General features: G+C 39.5%; 1 protein-coding gene across 4 annotated transcripts in view; it reads left to right on the top strand.

The window, feature by feature from the left end:
- The first annotated feature begins 82 nt into the window (after positions 1-82).
- KLHL2 (kelch like family member 2) overlaps positions 83-21964 on the top strand; it is a 61676-nt gene continuing 39794 nt past the window's right edge. For 2 of the 4 annotated variants that reach the window (XM_086611470.1, XM_086611469.1), the window contains exons 1-4: positions 83-141; positions 3164-3289; positions 7781-7887; positions 12477-12598. In XM_086611470.1, coding sequence (XP_086467596.1) covers positions 119-141; positions 3164-3289; positions 7781-7887; positions 12477-12598 — 378 coding nt within the window. In that variant the 5' untranslated portion in view covers positions 83-118. Of the gene's footprint in view, positions 142-990; positions 1018-3163; positions 3290-7780; positions 7888-12476; positions 12599-21964 lie in introns of those variants that run through there. The other 2 variants (XM_086611472.1, XM_086611471.1) reach the window with 2 other exon arrangements.

The following is a 21964-nucleotide window of genomic DNA, read 5'->3' as shown; positions in this document are numbered from 1 at the left end:
GGGGCTCCGCCGGGCGGGCGCAGCCGGCACCCCGCGGCGGGGGCAGCGGCGGCTGGCATGGTGCTGGCGGCAGCGCGCCGCGCCCGCGTTGCACGGAGGAAGCCCCAGCGGAGCCGCGATGGAGATGCTGCTGCCGCCCGTGTGAGTGCGGCGGCGGCGGGGCGGGCGGGGAGGCTGAGGGGCGCCTGGAGCCCGCCGAGGCGGCGGCGCGGAGCGCTGTGCGGCGCTGGGGGCGCGGGGCCAGGCCCAGCCGCGTAGCAGCGAGCCGAGCTGCCGCGGCGCTCCGCAGCCTGGCTGGCCCGTGGCGCAGCCGGCCCGCCCCGGGCCCCTCAGCGCCGGGCGGGGAGCTGTGCCCGCGGGCAGCCGCTGCCCTGGCGGAGCGGACCCGGGTCCGCACTCTGGCGCGGCGGTGCAGGGCAGCGCTGGCGGGACGGTCGTGTCGGCGACCCGGCGGCGGAGCCCGTGAGCGACGGCTGGCGGCGGCAGCCGGTGTCTGCTGCCCGGCGGGCCGGGGCCGGGGCTGCCCAGCGCCAGCGCGGCCGACCGGTGGGTGGTTCGAAATGCCCCTTCGCGCCCGCTGCGGTGTCCGCATCGGCGGGGCGCTGGGTGCCGGGGCGGGTAGCGGCCGGGCGGGCAGGCCGGGTGGTAGGGGGAACGGGCGGGCAGGGCTGCCGGCACCCCCGCCCCGCCGCCTTCCCGTGAGCCTTCCAGCTTGCGGGGACAGGCACTTTTTTTTTTTTTTTCCCCCCTCTCTCTTCCTCCCCCTCGCTCCTTCTGCTTCCTCCATATGTGGTCCCAAATTACTCCCTGTTTGACTCAGCAGTCATGCTCGTCGCACTCTCGGTTTTCTGGTTATTTAGTTAAGCATCTTTTTTAGTAGCAGTGCGCCGGGCATGCCACGTATTTCTAGCTGCACTTCAGTTGGGTTCTTCCAGTACTTCAGTTGGGTTCTTCCAGTCTTTCGTGTGCTCCAGTTCAGCATAGCTCCGTCCTGCACTTTCAGGAGGTTGTTTCCAGGTACGCTGTGGGGGAGGCTCCTGAGAACAAACCAAAGGGAACCAGTTGCAGACAGCTTTGACCCAACTGGTGAAATGGTAAGAGAGACTCAAGTAACTTCAGGCAGACGAGCAGTTCTCAGAATAGAAGGCATATGACTGACGGTTTTGTAGGCTTCATTACCTTAAAACAAAATCATCCTTTGTGACAAGCTAATGAAACTTCAGCAAATGAATTTACGCTTCATGGGAACTCCTCCGTCTATCCAGGCTGTTTGGCAGCTCTTTGTAGGCAACTCTGACAACTTTCTTTTCTTGCGTATCAGTACGTGATGTGTATATGGTCTGTATGTATATGCAGATAGGTACATATGAGTATCTGATGTATTGCTTTGGGATGTCATAAGTGTTCTTATCTTGGACTTGGTAACTCAGTGGTATAATTAAAAGCTGGGTCTCTTCACAGTTAGTCTTTGGTGTTTTGAACGTTTCCTGAAGTCACTGATTTCTGTGTATCATTTTTCTGAATGCTGATCGCTGCATATGACACACAATTTACAAGAGTAATATTCAGTCTAAAGGAGTTTACTAGATAAGGTGTCTTTTTTTTTTACCTCTATGCAGCAGTGTGTGTATGTGCTGTGTAACATATAACTTGATTTTTTTCTGACTGATGCAAAATTGCTGTTTGTTACTTGACCCCTTTCAGTAATGAGTTATATAATTTTCAAAATTGAGCATGAAACTTTTAATGCATAGCGGCTTCATGGTACAGCATAGTAACTTGGTAGTAGTTTGAGCTCTGTAGATGGACCTTATTTTGTTAGCCAGTATTTTAGAGACTTTTTATTCCGTTGTTCCTTGGTGGAGTTTTGTGTTGTTTTGCTCCAAAAGTTTGTTGCTAGTTTTAGAGTAATGAAAAGTAGAGCCAAATGCTTTACTTTGTATGTTGTTGTACTGCACAGAATATAGAATTCTAGGTTAAAAACTTAAATTTATTATCCCTGAGTTTCTCATTTTAGCTTCTTTAGACATGCCCAAGTTAAAGGTTTTAGATATGGTAGAGGAGAGGCTGGGATTCTGAGAGTCAACGCATGCATTCAATTTGACTATTTGTACCTAAAGCGAGTAAGATTGTGTTTTTATTTGAAGTCAGATCTCTGATGTAGGTGGGGTCAGTTGCCCCCCCAAGTGCCTTCAGTGACTTTGCTTATTTCCAGCTCAGAGGTTCAGGAATACAGTCAGTTAAATTAGTGTAGGTGAAAACGTCACTGATGCTAAGCACTTTCCAAGTGCTACAACAATGTGATTTGCCTTGTAAGAGTAACATTGTGATTGTAAACGTGAAGCTCGTTGGCTTGGTTTGGCATAAAAAGCCCACTTGCTGTTTGTACAGTCCAGTGGCTGAGGGGTGTACCTAATCATTTTCATGCAGAAGTTAATGTCTGTAGAACTTTGGTATTTCTTACAGAAGGAGATCATTGTAGATAGAGCTAATGATTTTTCACACTGCACAGTTTTTCTCTTGCTGTTTTCGGTAGGTTTTTGACAGTAAGAAAAATTAAAGAGATTGGTCAGACTTTTTTTTTCAAAACATTGAGTGGATCTGCAAAACTACCCATTTTTTTCTCGTACTCACCTATGTCTCACACTGCTGCTAGGGAAAGCCTGGACAATTACAGTAGTCATCATGTGGTCTTCCTGTCAGAGATGAACTGGGAGCTGCATGAACCACTAAGGGAGGTCCTGGTGGACAAGCAGAAAATGGCTCTTGTCTCACAGGTGGTGAAGGTGTTGGGAGCCTGAGGTGATGGGTGCTGTGTTTCGTCATTGATCTGTACGAGCTCCAGGCTAAAAGTTAATAAACTTTTGCTTCTCTCTGCACTTCAGGGCTGATTGGAAATATTCTAGGGCATCATCTTCATGTTTTCCTTAGTGGGGATTATTGTTAGCCTCACTAATATTGGTCACCAACTTATCACATCCTCGGAAATTCTACCTGCTCCTTCATGCTATTGGTAAGAGGGAAACCAAAATATCTTGGAGTAAAGAATAAGTTGAAGTGCAAATCTTCTCCTCCCCAAGATGAAGGAGGAGAAAATAAAAGTGACACAACTGGAGATTAGACAGAAGTATTAACTCTTTTATTTTTTTCTCTTTCTTTCCAGATGTACCAAACTTTGCCATCAGAAGCCCTTGGATCTAAAAGATGATAACACTGAAATTCACTGTCCTGTTACAGTAAACCCATGGCACATGAAGAAAGCTTTTAAAGTTATGAATGAATTAAGAAGGTATTACTTTACTGTATAGATCTGCCTGAAGTCCATAATACATTTTTACTTTCATTTGCATTTATTGTTAATAATAATAGTTTATTTATTAAGAGCACACAATTCCAGAAGTGTAGCTGATTAAATATAAAATGAAGTGATAGCTGAACGATAGTCATATGATGATGGTTGTAATGTGTGCAGTATGATTTTGCCCCTCATAAGCTAGTCAAAATTAGGTTTATGAGACTCGAAAAGTACTTAGAAGTTGTATTTTAAGGAGTTACAGCTACTGATCCTGTCTTGTGTGTAGTTCATCCTGGGTAGATGAAAAGTGACTCTTTAGTTGAACCTGAGGCTCTTTGTATGCCTGTTGTGGATTTTTGTAGTAGGCTATGAACTGGAAATATGTTATGTTTTTCTAGTCTGGAGACATAAGATCACAGGCTAACAAATGTAAACTAACTGACAATACCTTTTGTTTTCTTAGTTGTCTTTTGCTTACCCCCTGGGAGAAACTGATTCACTCCCAAATCAAATGTTAAAAGTAACTTTTCTCACTAAAGTTTTGTAAGACCTTGAGTGATACTACCATCAGTTTCAGCAACACTAGGAGGCTGGTGCTGATGCTGTTCTTAGCACCCATATTGATTTATTTTCTACATATGAGTAGGTGAGATGGTGTTGAAAACTGTGACAGCTGGTAATTAGAGCTCACAACTGAGCTCTGGTAATTAGAACTCACAACTATCACTGACAGTAATTCAGCTTTATAACTAACAGCAACAATGGAGAAATTAAAAAAATAAAACATTTCTTTAGCATAGACAATACTGGAGAGTGTGAAAATCCTGTAGTCTTTTGTTATTTCCCATGTAAGATTAAAAACTGAAGAGGTTTCTCCTGAAAAAACAGACAGCAAGGGATACCCTGTTAAAGTATGCCTCTGCCTTTGATTTTCACTGTTTCGTGCGGGTAAATCTTTAATACTGTGATAAATACTGTGATCAGATCAATATATTTATCTGGCTGTGACAGTTTGTACTGTTCTGAAAGATTGGAGAAAATTGTACGCTGACTATAAGTGACTTAAATCCAGCCCAAAGTCTTCCATAGTCTGAGGATAATGGGATAGAAGCAGAGACTATTTTTCTAGTATGTTAACAGCGTAGTTACCTTATGCTGGAAGGACTGATGCTTATTGCTTCACCTTACCTACACCCTTAGCTCTTTCAAGGATCCCAGTAACCAGATCCAGTGTCTGAAGAAGCGTAATAGAGCCTGGCTAGAGCCAGTAGCCGCGACTTCCTAAGGATGAGCGAGAGTTTAGATGGAGAAATGGTTTCCCTGAACGAATCTTACAACAGTTTTTCAGAAGTCAGAAACCTCGCCTGTATTTTGTTGTGTTGCAAGTAAAAGATATGTGGTCTTCCAGCAGAGCGCATTGTTGAAGGCTGTGGATTATTTTCAGAATATACTTTAGTTGCCATGGTTACTTAAATTCGAATTGCTGTAGAAGCAATTTGGGCAATTTTTTCTTACATGTATAAATAAAGTTGGAACAGGAGCAGTGCCATGCAAACTTCAATCGTAGTTCTTAGCAAATAAGGTAGTTGATGCAGCAATGTTTACTGTTTAACCTGAGTACAGCTTTTAAAATGGTAAGTGCTAATTAGAGGAGATTATAAACATTAATATTTGCATGTGTTTCTTTGAAATAATAAACTGAAATATTTTAGAAGTGTCTCAGACTTCATTAGTCTAAATGAAGACCTAATATTAATCAAGTAATTGGGTTGGAACGAGGTGATTTTTGAGGTCCCTTCCAACCCAAACCAATCTATGAATCTAAGTAAATTATATTTTTTATTTTATTGACTACATTTTTAAAGTGGTTTCTGTCTCAGTTCTTTTCATTGATGTAGCACAAGCAGGTATTTGCCAGAGGTATACCCTCCAGAAAGTGGATAACTAGTGAAGAAATCATCCACTTAAGCATCTAAAATACATTGGTTTTGGAATGCTTAAGTCTGTGATTTTGTATTACGTTTTTGGCAGCTGTCAATTTGCCTGGTTCTATTAGCTCATAAGAGGGTTTTTCTGTGCCTACAAATTTGAGTAATTTTGTCCTTGGTGAGTAATGAAATGACAAAGTACCATCACTTCAACACTGAGTCAGAGAGATCAATAGGATCGCTAATTAGTTCTTGACATATGAAGAAATTACCCTCTGATGCCTATCTTTCCTCTTCGTTATAGTTTGGTTTTATAACAATGGAATTTGGCCTTACCTGTAGTTGTTAAAATCCCCATTCTTACAAACAAGACTTTACTCACATCTTCAAAAGATTTTGGTAATGACCTTTCTCTATATAAACCAGTGAAGAATAACCTGCAAGCTAGCAAACAGTTGTTGTTTTTAAATCTGTACTTTTTTGCCCCCCCTTTCTGATTTCTCATTTCCTTTACCAAGATGGTGTACCCCCCACGGCTCTGTTCATTCAGTCGCTCTACGCAAGCAAATTAGTACGATGCCACTTCAGAACACAAGCTTTTCTAAAATAAATTGGTGTGCCCTTATGAAACGAAGGTGCTGAGTTGCTGTGGAAGCCACAAGATGCTTGCAGCAGTGTACATGATTAAGTTTATAAGCTTGCTTGTTTATTTAGTAGTTTATTTAGCTTGTCAGCTTAGTAGTATCGTGGAGCGTGTTCTTTCAGAACTAATGCAGTTCCAGGCTGGAGATGTATCCAGACCGCCTCGAAGTTACTGTGCCTGTTTATGCACAATGTAATTAATTAGCTGGAGTTTTGCATTGATGTAATTCTGTTACTTCTGGCTTCATTGTTATCTTTGGTGTTTCTGTGTAGCTACGTATAAAACCTTCTGTCCCTCTTGTCAGGGTAGGTGCAGGTGTCTGAAAAAGCTGGGTACCTGATGACCTCTCATGTGCAGCTTTCTGTTTCAGTTTTTGTATTACAAATGCGATGGTTGTTTTCAAGCTCCTCTGAATTGTATGTTTCATCTGGGTATGGTCATTACCTTATATTACACATCTTTTTCTATAATAACCATATTGCAGGCTGCACTTAGAAGATTTAGATAGTTGCTGTAGGTATTAAGAGCTGAAAGGAGGAAAATATGCCAGGTTTGCAATATGGCCCCAAAGGTTAGTTGCAGCCACCAAAATTTTTGGGATATGACCTCCACAGGGCACCTTACATGAGGCTGTGCTTAAATAAATTGGATGATTGCAGAGGCTGAGAGATGAGAGTTTTCTTGGGACTGAGGTGAATGAATGAGCACTTTGGTGGAGAGCTCCAGCTCTGTTGGGGCAAAATGCAACTGCTCACCCCAGTCTCTGCTACAACTCTGCATGGGAGTTGCAAACTATCAGAAAGTCTGCATTCTAACTGCAATATATATTCAGGAAAGGTAAAACTTTATCTTTTCATAAGTACTCAGAATAGAGATGACTGAATTGATGTACAGCTCTAGCTCCATCCCTCAGGAATACGTTCTGTTAAATGGTACTTTCCCTTCTTCCCTTTGTGCCTTGGCTCTGAGTTTTGTGCATTCTGTGATACTTCTACAGGGGCAATGCTAGCATGAGAAGGAAATAAAAGGCAGCCGTGACTATTTAGATGCTGGGAAATTGCAGTCTTTTGGTGTTGTGGTGCGTTTGTCCCACCTCCCCCTCCTTTCCATCTAGTAAATTGGATTATAAAGAGTACACGGTATGGTGGGTTTAACTGGAAGAGGTATATTCAATAGCTGTAAACTGCATTGGAAACACTTGTATTAGGAATTATTACAAATGAGATATTACTTTATTGCAACAGAAGAGGGAGGAAATATGTATTACAGTTGCAAACGACAAGAATGCCAATGAATGTAATGAAGATGAAAGTCAGGCAAGATATGAAGTTAACTAATAAATTCTAAACTGGTCAGAGTGGAAAAAAGAATTGCTGTTGTGGGCATGGACTGTGTATGAAAAATGCTTGGAAAACGGTAAATATAGAGATGATCGATGGGTGATTTTGATCAATTAAGTAGGTGTGAGCTTCCGGTGTAGTGTGACACAGGCATCACAACTGAGGTTCAAATTATTTGTTATCTGTAAAGTCTTATTTTTTACCTCAATTTTTAGTGTTTGTGTATATCAAATTCTTTTTTGTATCATAGTTATTCAGAGAGGCCCAGACTTCCAGTGAGAAGGTTTATAAACTGGGCTGATATAAATTTCAGTTATTCAATGCAGAAAACTTATGTGCAAGAAAACACAATTCTGTTGTTTGATTTTTAGAAAGTTCTGTGTACCCAAGCACCATCTGTAATCCGGCTGAGTAATAGCTGTGTGGTTGTGTAACGCATTTAAAAACAATGCTTCATCAGCATTGTCTGCCTGCCTCTTTTGAGGGCATGCAAAAAGAAATTGTGTGTGATATTATATGCTTTTCTGTTGGAGTTCACTTATGTGAAATTGCCTTCTCTGATGTTTCTGAATAGTCAAAACTTGCTGTGTGATGTGACGATAGTAGCTGAAGACATGGAAATTGCAGCGCATAGAGTTGTGCTAGCCGCCTGCAGCCCCTACTTCCATGCCATGTTTACAGGTACCAAATGTTTCAATACTTACTATGTTTTAATTCAATTCAACTGTACAAAGCACAAAATTAAATCACTTTTGCTTTTTAGGATCTCATTTGATTTTTAGATAAGTCAATAGGAACATTTGGGTTTCTTAATGATGATTTTTTTTTTTTTTTTTCAGTCTAAGGACGTATTGGCAACTCATTCTTTGTTAGCATGATGAATACTTTTTAAAAGTTTCCTTCATTTAAACAAACTTATATGTTAAGAAAGCCAGGAATAGCAGAGTTGTTATACCCTATGTGACTCTAGTAAATCTCACTTGTCCCAAAGAAGGTTAAAATAACTTTTGTGTGAATTTTGAAGTAAATTACGTCCTTTAGCTGCTACGTTCTTCAGACCCGAAGTGCTCCAGGCTGTTAGTAGATATGAAAGCTTTCTGTGGCTTTGGCAGCCTATAGCTGGAGTGCATGTTTTGGTATTTTTAGGGTAATTGTCCATGACAGATGTACTCTGCATCATTGCCACAACTTTTCTGTGCAGGCTTGATTCTGCCCCTGCTTGCTCCATGCTGGCCAATTTACTGCTTTGCTGCAACAACAGGAATGCTGAGGGCTTGCGAGGCTATGATAGGTTTAGGTTCACAGGAGCCTCCAGCTGAATTCTTGTGCTGTGGGTTTAATTCCATAATGGCTATAAATCCCATTGAAATCATGTGGAATTTGGCGTCAAAGTGAGAATGCTACTAAATGCATGTTAAAATTAATTTCTGAAGCTTTTGTCTGTTCCTTCTCAAATCTTGTGCCAGTTTGGTAGTTAATGTTGACTGTCTGAAATTAAAAGAATTCTCTGCAACATATTGCTTGTGACCACCAGCTCAAGTGGAGGCGGAAGTGTGACTCCTGGCCTGCCAACATACATGGAAATTGGAGTTTTAATAACTTTAATTGTATGCAACTGGAAGATTGAAATTTGAAATACTGTTGTGTCCTGGGGAAGCGGCTGATTATTCCTGATTTTATATGGAATTATTTTGACACAACCAAAGCTAGAAGTGGAGTCACTACTAGCAGCAACATTGCTTTAAAGTCGTGTGTAAAATTAAATATCTATTTTTCTAGTAGTTCTTCAAGTTTGTATTTGCAGTTGAGACAAATATTCCATGTGACTGATACGTTCTTTCTTAATTTTTACTGCTTGCTTTAAAGCTAGAATGAAAACAGCTGCTTCTACAGTTCCTTTTCATCACCTTAGTAACAGAGAAACACAAGCTTCTTACATTAGTTCTGACTTAAAGATTAACTGCTGTTGACTGTCACATTGCAAATATTCTTTACTCAGAGTGTAAGTTTTATATTATGCTTTCTGTGGCAGGCAAGACACTTTTCCTTGCCCCGACTGCCCTTTTCTGTGGAGAAGTTTGACTTGTTTGGAGTGCCAGTGCAGTGGTGTCTGTGGCTGCTCTTCAGATGGAATTACTGAAATCTTGGTCCTTTCCTTGCTTTAGTTCCCTTTAATTTTTTTTTGCTTGTTTTATGTTTTTAAACGTAGGTTGTCTTTGACCCCCAGTGGTGTGGGAGGTAGGAATGCTCACCTGAGTAATAAGTGGGAAGTGCTTTACCCATACATCTATGGCAATGCTTTTGTAGTTGGTGAACCAAATTGGTAGGAGTTTAAATAGAATTCAGCTGTGGCTTCAAGAGTTGTCAACACATTTTATCCTTCCGTCATGGGCTGCTTTCAGCAGGGCCCAGCTGTGGTGTTGGTGCATTTCAATTGTTCCCCACAGAAAAAAGATCCTGAAGCTCATCGTGATGGTTATCTCCATGAACCCTGCAATTCATGCTTCTCAGGTGGAATTGTATTCTCATCCAGTAATCTGCAAGTTCAAATAAGCAAGTTTGATCCCTTAACCAGCTACAACCAAATGGAAAAGTATCTTCCTCCATCTAGAATAGGACAGTGACAGAGAAGACAGTAAAAAAACTGCACTGTTATGCTTCAAGGTTACTTCCTGACTAGAAATTAGAATCTTATATTTGGCACATGTTTGCAGGTGACTTCCATCTTTCTCCGAGTCATTAAGTACTCACTGCTATGCAGGACAGGATATGGACAGTAACTAACTGAGATCAAATTCTCTGCCTGTTTTTTTTCCTATTTCTACATGTTGCAATGGTAGAAGTAGCCATATTAAATACTGAGGAAAAAAAAGCTGCCTTTTAAAGTTAGTAACAATTATAAGTAGAGAGAAGAAAGAAAGATTAAACATCTGGGACTATGTTACCAGGAATAATTCTTCCTTCTGTATACAGTAAAATTCTTCAGAAATATGTATTGTGATTTGAATGAAATAAATGATTAGAAGAAAGGATTATAAAACATCAGTGAAGAGACACTTCAGTGGCCTTAGGGCCTTGACTTGGGACAAGGTTTAATATTCTCTTCTGCCAAGGCAGTTATTCTTAGGGAATTACCTGCTCTCTTTGCTTCTGTTCTCCATTTGTAAAATTCTATTTAAAAAAAAAAAGAAAAAAAAAGTCTTCCTTACATTACTTTATGAGGAACCATATGAGCTTTTTAGATAACCTTTTAGTAACTTCTACTCAACTAGTGCTCTGCTGCTTCTGCTTGGGAGGTTGAATCAGCTCAGTGCTTTCCTTTCTGTTCATGCTGTTTTCCTGTCACTAACAACTCCGTGGAGACACGGTGGTGCAACTCCCAGTCATGAACCAAGTTCTTCAGCTGGTTGAATTCTAGACTAAGACTGCCTAGCAAGTTAACCTATGGTTTCTTGCATACGATCTGTTAAACAAGTCTGGATCACAAAAGATCTGTTCCATCTCTTCTTCTGGATCTAGAATTGTAGCAAGACTGCATGTCCATTTAGCGTGAAAGGTAGAAGCAAGTCTTTGGGTTTGTTTTTGTTTTTAATATTCTGGGCTCTGTTTGTAAAGAGAGAAAGTGCCTATCCGTGGCTCTAGAAGCCTTGACACAAAATCTGAAAACAAACCTAATGTGCTTGCAGAATATCAAACTCTACTCTCCCACACACAATTTTCCCAAAGGACCACCTCCAGAGCAGCTTGCATAATAAATAACTTGCAGCATGCATGCTCTGAAGATCAATAGGTTTAATCTGTGGCAAACTAGAAGTAGAAACTTGGAATACAGGGCCCTGCAGAGAATAGGCTGCAATCATCCTTCAAAGGTGTGGGGATATGTTTCATAAGAGCGAGTGAAAAAAGTTCTGCATGGGCTGGGTTTTGCGGGTTTTGATGTAATTCATCATCATTGCTTTCTGGAATCCTAGAAACCTGTGCTGCCATTTAGTAGTACATCACTGTAAATGGTCTTCTGCACTTCCTACCACTTAAAGGATTGATTTTAAAATGGCATTCCTTACTCTTCAGCTCAAAAAAAAAAAAAAAAAAGGCATGAATATCAGTAAATTTCTCAGTAATGATCCTTTTGCAAGTGCACTGGGTAAAATGCATTGTTTGGCACCAATCCTGGAGACCACAAGGTAACAAACCATGAAAATGCTTATGTACTTCATAAGGAAATACCAGCAATAAGTGTCTTCTGATTCACTTCCCCATCCTGTCTGCTTCTGTTATTGTATACATTAGATTTGTTACCTCATCAATAGTCTTGTATGTAGATGCCTAGGGGAAAGAAGAATACATCCAATATAGAAGAATAAGAAATGGATGTATCCAGAGACTGGGATATGCTCTTCTGAAGTCAAAGTTAATATATCATCTACCAACATAAGTGGTGTAGTTCATATTTCTCTTCTCAATGCAAGTCAATGCAAAAAGGGTTAAAGGTCTGAGATGACCAGATGTGTGGTTGGTAGTCAGGGAGAAGGTCATAATAATTACTTCAAAATGTATCTTTGGGTAATTATTTCAGGTAGAAGTGAAATGTTGCAATTCGAGAAACATCGTATTTTAGAAGGTGGAAGCTACTTTTCAGGCCTTTCTATGGAGATCAGTTGTGGCATATGGCTGATATGTCAGCCTCCACAAAATGAGATCCAACAAGTTTTCCCTTGCTTACCATTATATGTTAGCTTGAGTTTTAACTGCTAAATCAGATCTGTAACAGGTGAAATTGTTAAGGGAGTAATAAATAGGCAAGCAAAGAAATATGTATGTTAATTCTTCTGTGGGGATATAATTTTTCCTTTTTAAATAAAATGACTCAAGACTGCATTTGGTAAGCTCCTTCAATTAAGAAGTTAAGAAAGCTAAAGTATTTTAATAGCTTGCTTTGCCAGTGGAATGTTTTTGTATGCATTTGAAGAGTCTTATCTAGGTCTGATGACAGTATTTGCCTGGTATTGTGCACTGCAGAAAATAGGTCACCTGCAGTAAAAGTGTTAACCCGGGTAGCTTTTGCATGATGGTAACATCAAAGTCTCTCTTTCTCATTGGAGAGAGGAAGGAAAGAAATTGAATTATTATTATTATTATTAGAGTTGTTTTGCTATCACAACTGATCATATACAAAAAGCTCTCCTGCTGACAGGAGCAATTACTATTAAACTTTCACATATGTACTGTATTTCTATTTAATTTACTTGACTAATAAACTGTATTTGTAGGTGAGATGAGTGAAAGCCGAGCAAAGAGAGTTCGAATAAAGGAAGTTGATGGCTGGACTCTAAGGATGCTTATAGATTATATTTACACTGCTGAAATACAAGTTACAGAAGAAAACGTGCAGGTAAGAGTGAACGCATTTCCTGCAACAAGAAAGATGTAATGTGCAGAGTGATTTATTTTGTCAGTGTGGTTCAACTCTGACATGGGCAATCTCATCTGCAAACTAATTTTTTCAGACCTTGTGCTTACAAAGCAAGTAGTCATGCTGTTTAAATTCTGGGACAAATACAAAGACTATTGAAGTAAATGAGGAGTCAGTTGTCTTTAATGGGCTTTGCAACCAAATCTTATGTAATACAATAAAATAGATGGTCTACTCTGCCTAGAATGAATGCTGTCAGCCACATCTGTACCACCCCCTCTCTGATACTTTAGTGCAATTTACATAAACAGTGTAGATTTGCTCCTAAATGTGAAACTGTATTCTCCAATTAAGCTATTCTGTGTGTGTTAACATATTTTTTTTTTCCTGCTAGCCTGCAGAATAAATTACTTTCTCCTGCTCTGTCTCTGTACCTTGCTAGTGGCCAGTTGTGCAGAAATTTTTAGGTACTGCTGTGTTGTTTGGTTTTTTATTTTTTTAAATCAGCCAATTTCTAGCATGAAGGTTTGCCCATCCCACACAAACAGAGCTGATCAGTTTTTCTGATGTGCTGTACCTTAAGCTGGAACTTCAATTAGAATAAAACAAGCACAAGCTTAGAAAACATGGTTTCTTGCCCTTGATGTTTTCTAACCACAAATCCTGAAGATGAACAGGGTGGATTTTCCGTTCACTGTCTTTTGAGATTCAGTGTGATTTTTGGTAAGTTTAAAACCAGTTGCATAACAGGTTATTTATTTTATTATCTTGTTTTTCTTCTTGCTCCTATGCCCTTGTTTCTGCTCTTGCCCAATGCCAGATTACTAGCAGTTATTTTGCTGCTTTTACAGAGGACAAAACCATGCTGCTGTATTTGGCATTAAAAACTTCTGTTGCAATCATGTATTCTGAAATTAATTGCTTTTATTTGGCATTAGACTGGAATTAAAAGCTTTTTACTGGCTGCTGAATCTGATGGGGTCACTGCTAGTTTTCGCTATGCTTCACTGAAGGCCTAGAAATGAGAGACATTACCAACTTGAAACAAAATATCCTATTATTAAACCTTCCATATCTTGGGTCATACCATAAGTCTTTTAATTTTGCAAAATTAATTTGTTGTCTCCTCTTTAAGAGTTGTTTACTTGTGATCTGATGGTAGGTGTGGGTAGTGAAAAAACTGTCTGAAATTGTTGTATCTTGCCAATCTGGTGGTTGCACAAATCTCTGTATCACTGTGGAAGACCTTGAGCAAAATCCAGAGGTGTCAGAGTTTCCCTAATAGACCTATTCTTGCTTGATCATGCTGGCTTTTCATCCTTAAAGCAGAATGTTCTGTCTTGCTGACACACTTTAATGACCTTAATCTTGTACTTTTGATGCATAATACCAGACTGGACTTAACAGGCAGCCTGTGTTACCAAACACAGTGTTTCGGCTGTAGGTGCTGCCTAGGAGGATGCCTTTTTAGCCCATTGTTGGCATTACTGACTCTTCTGTGTTCATGGGGAGGAAAAGCCAGCGTTGTGTTTCTTCCTTATACAGGACTCATTAAAGGCCAGAAATCTCCAGATTTAAAGCTCCTGAGTCTGATAGGGCTTTCGTTTTCACAGCTTAAGATGATCTGTCTGAAGATATATGTGATGATGTTGGGGTTGGTAATATAAATAATGTGGCCTGGTGAGTGATATTACAAGTGTGTGGTTACTTGGGTACTGAGAAGATAGTCAAGCTTGTAAGTGGATTTGGATTTATTGCAATATAGTTGCACTTTAATGTTGATACTGAATATACTTGTAATATGACTGGTAATGAATGTAAAGCTGTTCTTACTTTGTCACTTGAATTCTTTTTGCATTGCTAGTACTAGAGATGTACTGTTTATTTGCATTATGGCAGAACCGAATGCTATGGATAAAAACAAATGCACTAATGCAAGTCCTTTTCCTTAAGTTTGAAAGCCAAGGTGAAAAAATTATTACTGTGAATTTCTGGAAACTTAGAAACCTAGTGCAGGCTGTCAGGCCTTAGTTAAAACTTTATTCTCTCTGTGAAGGTATCGCATGCTTTTGAGATTAATTCTGGCTCTCAACTTCTTTTCTATAACGGGAATAAGTATCGCTAGAAGGTATTGTGAAAGTTCAGTGGTGGTTAAGGATTTGTCTTGTAGCAGTACAGAACCACAAAAACTTAAGATGCTGTGTAATATTGTCTCTCTAACTTTTTTATATTTGGGCTAATGTGCTAAACTGGAGCTTCAGCTTGTAGGTAGCTGGTTATGATTTTTATTCTGATACCCTTCATGGGATTTCAAGTGCATTATTCTGTCTCTTCAGGTAATACATAGTAAGAATTGCTGTTGAATTAATTTCCAATATGTGTTACAATATTGGTTTGAAAAGGGCGTGAGCGCTTCATGTTAAAGTAATGCAGAAATGCTAAGTACTTTTTGGTATTAAAATAGCTACACTGTATATTTATGAAAATTAATTATAAATGAATACTTAATGGTATAGCCAAGCTCACTGGTCTTTCTCCAGAGGCAGGTAACTATGAAGGTCTTTCATTAGTACCTTGCTTGATCTAGATGTGGACAGAAGGTTGCTTCCTTATCATGCCTTTGCAACTTCTCAGTAGGAGCTGCTCATTTTGCTCCCCACTGTCACGTTCTCACTTGTATGTTTTTGGGCAAGGAGGGAGGAGCTGCAGAAAAGTCAGGTGTAGTCAATGATTGAGGAGAAAAAGATGTTCGTTTAATGCATAAACTATCAACACAAGAGGCCCTCAACACTAGTTATCACTACATTACTTAAATACAAAAGAACATTTGTTCTTTCCTCCAGTTCTTGGTTCAATAGGTTCCCTCCAGCCTCCAACAGTAAGACAGCTGGTATACAAACATGATGAATGTATGTTCTTGATTTTCTTCTAGTATTTGTCCTTCATTTAGAAGGAGTTATTTTATCATTCATCTCTAATGGCACTCTCTTCACATGATGCTATACCAGTGTTTCTGTCATACTTACATATGTCATGTTTTCTGACATTCTGAACTCTCTGCTCTTTCTTTTCCTTTTATTTTTTTTTCCCCAGAAATGAAATTAAATGTCAGACTTCATACAATGTCACATTTTTCATGTTTTAAGAAGGGAACATCAAAGTTAATGTTTTCAGAAGGCAAATCAACTTTCTTCAATTTCCATATAGCTATTAGCTACACGCAGTGCACAATGTGGGAGAGTTAGTTACTATAAGAAGCTCATGCGTGAGTAACTCTCCCACACTATGCCTATGCATTTCAGCACGTATTTAGTCAGCCTTATAACTAGGGCCTCTACTGAGCACAAATATATCAGAGAAGAGGTTCCTGCAGTTATCCGCGGGCTGTGGATTTGTTATGGGCTTTAGAGGTCAGCCTGATACAGGGTGAGTGGGATGTGATTGGGGTAAACATGGGATAAAGTTAGTGGTGTTCCTTTCCGATTCCGTGCTACAGTTCTCTGTTCCTGTAGTTGTGCTGATACAACTGTTTGCTGGACTGCATTATAAACTAGATCACTGAGTTTACACAAAAAAAACCCAACAATGCAACGTTCATTTTCCCCTCCCTCTCCCTTTTCCTCCTCCCAACATTTTTTTTTTTTTTAAATTATTTTTAACTTGGATCACATCAAGCATTTGGTTTATAACATGACCCTGACAGCTGTTGTGTTTTCACAATATTGTGAACTAGTGTATTGATGTGTGGTAACACACATCTGTGCTGGGAGTAGACATTTCCCTGCTGCCTGGGGAAAATATTACATGTAGCTTCATTTCGGACCTACTGATAGACATGCTATCTTGCTTTGAACATGGAGCGCGCACGAGAGATAGCAGAAGAGAAAAATCACAAATAACGGTATTTTTACACAGCTCTATCCTGGTGTATTTTTCCCTTTAAAAACCACAAAGTCCAAAATCCTGAACAGGATCCTTTTTAATATATATCTTTTTTGTGTTGGTTTTCTGAAATTATTCAAGAGCAATGTTTGCGTCGTAATACGCATATTATGAACACAGGAACACACAATAGGTCTGCGTCTTTCCTTTGTGACTCTTACTGTTCCCGCAGACTGCCATCGGAAGTACAACAGGTACGCTTCTGTTTGTATGGCGCCATGGGGCACAGGCCTAATCGTTGACAGTGCATTGGATTCGAGGTTCTATTGAAACAAAGTCTGAAAAAGCAGCTGATTAGGATTTCCCTAAGAAATCCTCAAAAAATAATATCCTCGTGTTGTACAAACTTTTTATTAAGGAGCTCATTTTACAGTACAATATTTGGTAACACGGGCTTTGACTATTCATACTGCACCTCATCACCTTTAGGGTCTACTGGTTGAACAACTTTGCAGGGTTACTGAATCTTGAAGAGTCCTCTAGCTTGAAAATGAACAGATAGTCCTCATCAAACCCCAGAGAAGTCCCACAGCTTATGAAAACAGATGTGTGCTTTTCAAGATGGTTGGCTTCTGAATTTTGTTTGTGGCATGACCCACAACCGGTTGGATAGGCAGGACTGAAGGTATGTTAGAGGAGCGCAAAGGAAGGAGGAGTGGGAGGTTACAGGGAATACTGTGAAAGATAATTGCTTTTGAACTCTGTAAAGTGAAACAGTGACTGAATGTATCTAGTATTGGCCGAGTATATTTAGTCGAACAGTGGAAACTTTTTAACACTCCTAATGTAGTTTGTTCCAGGTGTGTTAATAGCTTTTCTAGTTAAAAAGATAGTATCTGATTTAAATCTTCTTTGGTCTCTGCTAGACCAATTTCTGGTACTTCCTTTTGCTGTCTTGTAAAGCAACTTGTTGCTAGTTTTGCTGTGACAGTCTTATGTTCTCATTCATAAGACTGTTCTCATTCATATAATTTATTTATTTTTTTCTTTAGACTGAACATCAGAGACTTCTCTTTGGAGGCAATGCTTTCTAAATCTTACCATTCTTCTTGCTCTTCTAGACCTTTTCTGTTTCACCTGTATCTATATTTTTAACATGCAGTGACCAAAATTGGACCCAGTTGTCCATTGAGGCCTTGTTAATGCAGACGAGAGTGAAATTACTCTGTGAGTAACATACAGGGCCTGTTTTTTTGTCATTGAGTGGGATCTCTTTTTCCAGTAACATGACATTGATTCTAGCAGGCACTTTCTCTTTATGCCAGTGGAGAGAGAGATGGAGAGAATGAGAACATGAAAGTGTTCATCATGCAGTGGGGGAAGGAACTTGTCGCTACCTTTTAATTTTGGTTAATGCCAATTTGAGTGATTTGTTGTTGTAAGTATTTATGCTTATTAGCATAATACTTCTAATAAACCAAAAATAGAACAAGCAGAAGTCGTCATCTGGTTTTTAGTACTAGAGTGTCTTTCAATAAGTTTAGTGGGCATGACCTTGATTTCACACTGGGAACTGTTATGAAGAAGTGCCAATTTGCAAGTCTGTTTTCATAGTACAGTCACTTGTTAAAACTGGTTTCAATTATAAATGTAAAGAAATTAGTTATTTTGATTTTGGAGAAATGTTTAATTATTTTTTTAAACTCAGCAAGAACAGAAAAAAATGGCCAACAGAAAAATTTTGTAAACATATATGATTTGAGGGTGGGAGGGCAGTGGGGGAGATGTGTACAAGTCATTTTGAAAATGTTTGAAAGAAGTACGTAGAATATTTGAAGACACCATTGAACAGAATAGAACACAGAAGAATGAATAATCCAGACTTTTTTCTGTTGAGGAGGACAAAAAAAAGAAAAAACAACCAAAAAACAAACCACCGAGGAATAGATATTAGTTCCGATAAAATGTAGTAAAAATATGTGCCATCAGTAATATGAGGTCCATGTAAACATAGGGTCTACTTTTACTATTCCTCATCTTTACTGGATACGAATTTAAAGGCAAAAATAGAATTTTGTACAGCATGTAACATCCCTTATTTCTTCTTCTGCTGAGCACTAGGATAATGTCAGATAAAAATATTCAAAATAAATTGTGTTATATTGTCCTGGTTTTAGCTGGGACAGTTAGCTCTTCTTTTTAGCAGCTAGAAGAGCTCCGTGTTTTGGTTTTACTCAGAGGCTCGCTCTGAGAAGAATGCTGATGGCAAGCTGATGTTTGTGGTTGGACATGAAACTCCAAGGACTTTTCAGTGTGCTGGAGTGCAGAAGCACGGCGGGATAAGGGGGGAGCATAGCCGGGACAAGGGGGACACGATTCCCCTTGTGATTTGTGGTGGAACTTAAGATTGAGGGCCAAACCAGCCAATTAGTATTCCATATCATGCAGCGTCATGCCCAGTATAAAAGTGAGGGTCAGCCAGGAAGAAGGGCTTTTGCGCTTTGGCTCTTTTGCCACTTTTGCTCTTTTGCGCTTGCTGCACTTTTGCTCTATTGCTTTTTTTTTTTCTCTCTCTCCTAGTACTCCCACTCTCGGAGTACTATCTCTTTCCCTCTCTGCCCCTCTCTATTTCAGGGCCTCGCGTTCATCCGGGATTGCAGCTTCGGGACGAGACGGGCTTCGCATACGAGGGGGTAGTGAGCATCTACCCTGTGTATTAAATCATCTGTATTAAATTGTTCTTATCTCAACCCATGGGTTTCCTGTTTATCCTTTAATTCTCTCCCTCATTCCTGGGGGTGGGGGAGGGTGAGTGACCAGCTGTGTGTGGGGTTCAGTTGCTGGAGCAGCCTAACCCACGACATATATTTAGAAGTGGTCTGCTTATAATGCATCACGTGCAGTTTTATGTGGGTGAGACTTGTGAAATGATCTCTGTTTAGGGGCTAACAATTTTTCAGAAAGCCTTGTATTACCAGAATATCAGATCTAGTAATAAAGTAGGTGTTTCCCTCATGCCTGTGTCTCATGATGGTTTCAGATTCCCTCCTTCAGTGGCCTTTCCACTAAGGAATGGGTACACCAGTGTATAGGAGTTTAATTAAAAAGGAGGTTCAAGATCATGATGGAATTACCAGTTTAACAACTTACTACTGCACATCAGCTGAACAACAGCAGCTGTTTGTATGTGCTTTTAGCTTGAAGAAAATATAGAACAACTTAATATAAGCCAGTTTGTAAGACACATTGCTTTACTTTGTATTTGCCACAGTCTTTGAGCACTTATATGATCAAATTACTATAGCTTAAATTCCAGTAATCTTCAGAGCCATACTATCTTTGTATATGAGCTAAGAGTCAAAATACTCCTAGAAGTGTTTTGATGCTTGTTGAGCTGTATCCTCAAAATAAATATTTTGTGTATATGAACTGGTGACTAAAGTAACAGCCTTTATATGAGTTAGCAACACTGCGATGTGCAAAGAGCATAAAGCATGTTTTTTGAAACAGTTTAGTTTTAGATACCTAACTTGGAATGTTTTTCAAGAGTTTCAAAAGCCTACCAATGAATTATACCTTTCAACACTAAAGAGCATCTCTTTTCCCTTGCCGTATCAAAAGATATCTCTTACCTTTCAAAGGAGTATATTTGGTTTTCTTTATGAACATAGAAAATTTTCTGGTTTAAATGGGGTAGAATTTTCCTTTTTGGAACTGAAGGCTGACTGTCCTTTACAAATGTGTGATCGGACATTGTAATAGGAGAGGGTTCATTTCAGTACTTGAGCAGAGACGTGTGTTCTGTGTCCTGGAAGTATGCCTGCTGCTGTGTAAGTGGGTGGGAGAGATAAAAGAAATATTTATTCAACTGAACTGAATGCTGTGAAGCTTTCACAGAATCTTATCATACAGTAGGTTCTGTTTTAAATATAACATTATATGTATATATATACATATATTATATGTGTAACTGCTTTGAGACAAAGTAGTGCTGAAATTTCTTCCACGGTAACTTGGCTCTTCTTCAGAGCGTCTATGACAGAGATGCCTGGAAAAAAATGCTGTGCTTGATTTAGGAACCTAAAAAGGGCGGGAAGGGAATAAGTTTGATCTTGATGCATTTGCAGATGTGCCTCTCTAGCTACCTCTTTAAGGACTTTCTGATAATCGTGGCAAGTGAAAGCTTAAGTGAAAGTATATCTTGAGGGGAGTGCTAGGTGGCCTGGATCTAGGCAATTACAGTCCTCTTGGTCATGATTAACACCTTGCATGTCACCAAGAGAGCAACAGATAACTAATATAGGTCCGATACCTCCCCAGTCATGCACTCTACTGAAGTACAAGGCTCCTTAAGAAGAGTTTACCCTGAATTAACAGCAATCGCTGAATGGTTTTGAAATAGACTATTATGTGCTAGACAGTGCAGTTTGGTGATGATAGTATGGGTAATGACAGCAATTTTCCTGGCTAGAAGCAGCCGCAATCTTCTAGCTTATGCAGGTAACTCAATAAAACTATTACTTCTGTATCACAGGTTAAATTCAGCATCTCTTAAGTTTGCAGGCTGGTTGCCTTTTGTTTACTTTTATTTGCCTCTATTTACTGACCACAATTGCCTGGTGACAGTGTTTTAAAATAATTCTTCAGAGAATACCTGTACTTCCCACTGAAGTCTTCACTATATTATTTATTAATTTAATACGCTTTTGAATTCCTAGATGTATGTTTTAAGCCAATGGGTTTTTTCCCCTACAGTTCTCCGTACAGGTATCCTCTTGCATCTCCACAGTCCCTGGACAGCCACTTCTTACAACTTCTTCATTTTGGTTTAGCTTCCAAATTCTTTCCAGCAATACATGGCTGCTTGTATGTTTGGTGCTGGAGACAGAATATTAGGCCGTGTAAGTATCCTTGAGCTGATCTCTTGCTAAACTCTGCATGCTTCTATAGAAGAACGAAGTTAAGTCAATACCAATGCTATTGAATATAAGTGATACTTTTTTTTTTTCTTCCTTCTAGAAAACTTTTTTTTTCAGCAAATGGGTTTAAGTTGTTTTTCTTACTGTTCCTAAGAAGTGGAGCAATGTTGTACTGATTTCTCTGTCAATAGCTGCAGTAGAGGTTTTTTGTTTTGTTTTGTTTTTAAATAGCTCTGACTTTACATGAAAATTTGAAGTATCATTCACAACATCTTTTGAGCTGAAATCTGTGAATTCTTATTTCCTATGACTTAAATTCATCTCGCCAGCAACTCTCAGCGAAGTATCCTGGTGTAGCACATAGGTTTTATACAGACTGTCAGGCCAAATTTCATTAAAACATCTTTCAAGCTGTTCATATAGTTTTATTTTTCTGAGATGATGTTGAAATCTGATACTCAAATAATCTCCGTAAGCTCAACATTTTGGACAGATTTCACTGATGACAACTGATACCAAAAAATATTGCTCAAAGATGAGTTTT

This window comes from Tauraco erythrolophus, chromosome 5 (genome assembly GCF_009769465.1).
Source record: "Tauraco erythrolophus isolate bTauEry1 chromosome 5, bTauEry1.pri, whole genome shotgun sequence".
NCBI lineage: Eukaryota > Metazoa > Chordata > Aves > Musophagiformes > Musophagidae > Tauraco > Tauraco erythrolophus.
This window is presented reverse-complemented; position numbering and strand designations above follow the sequence as displayed.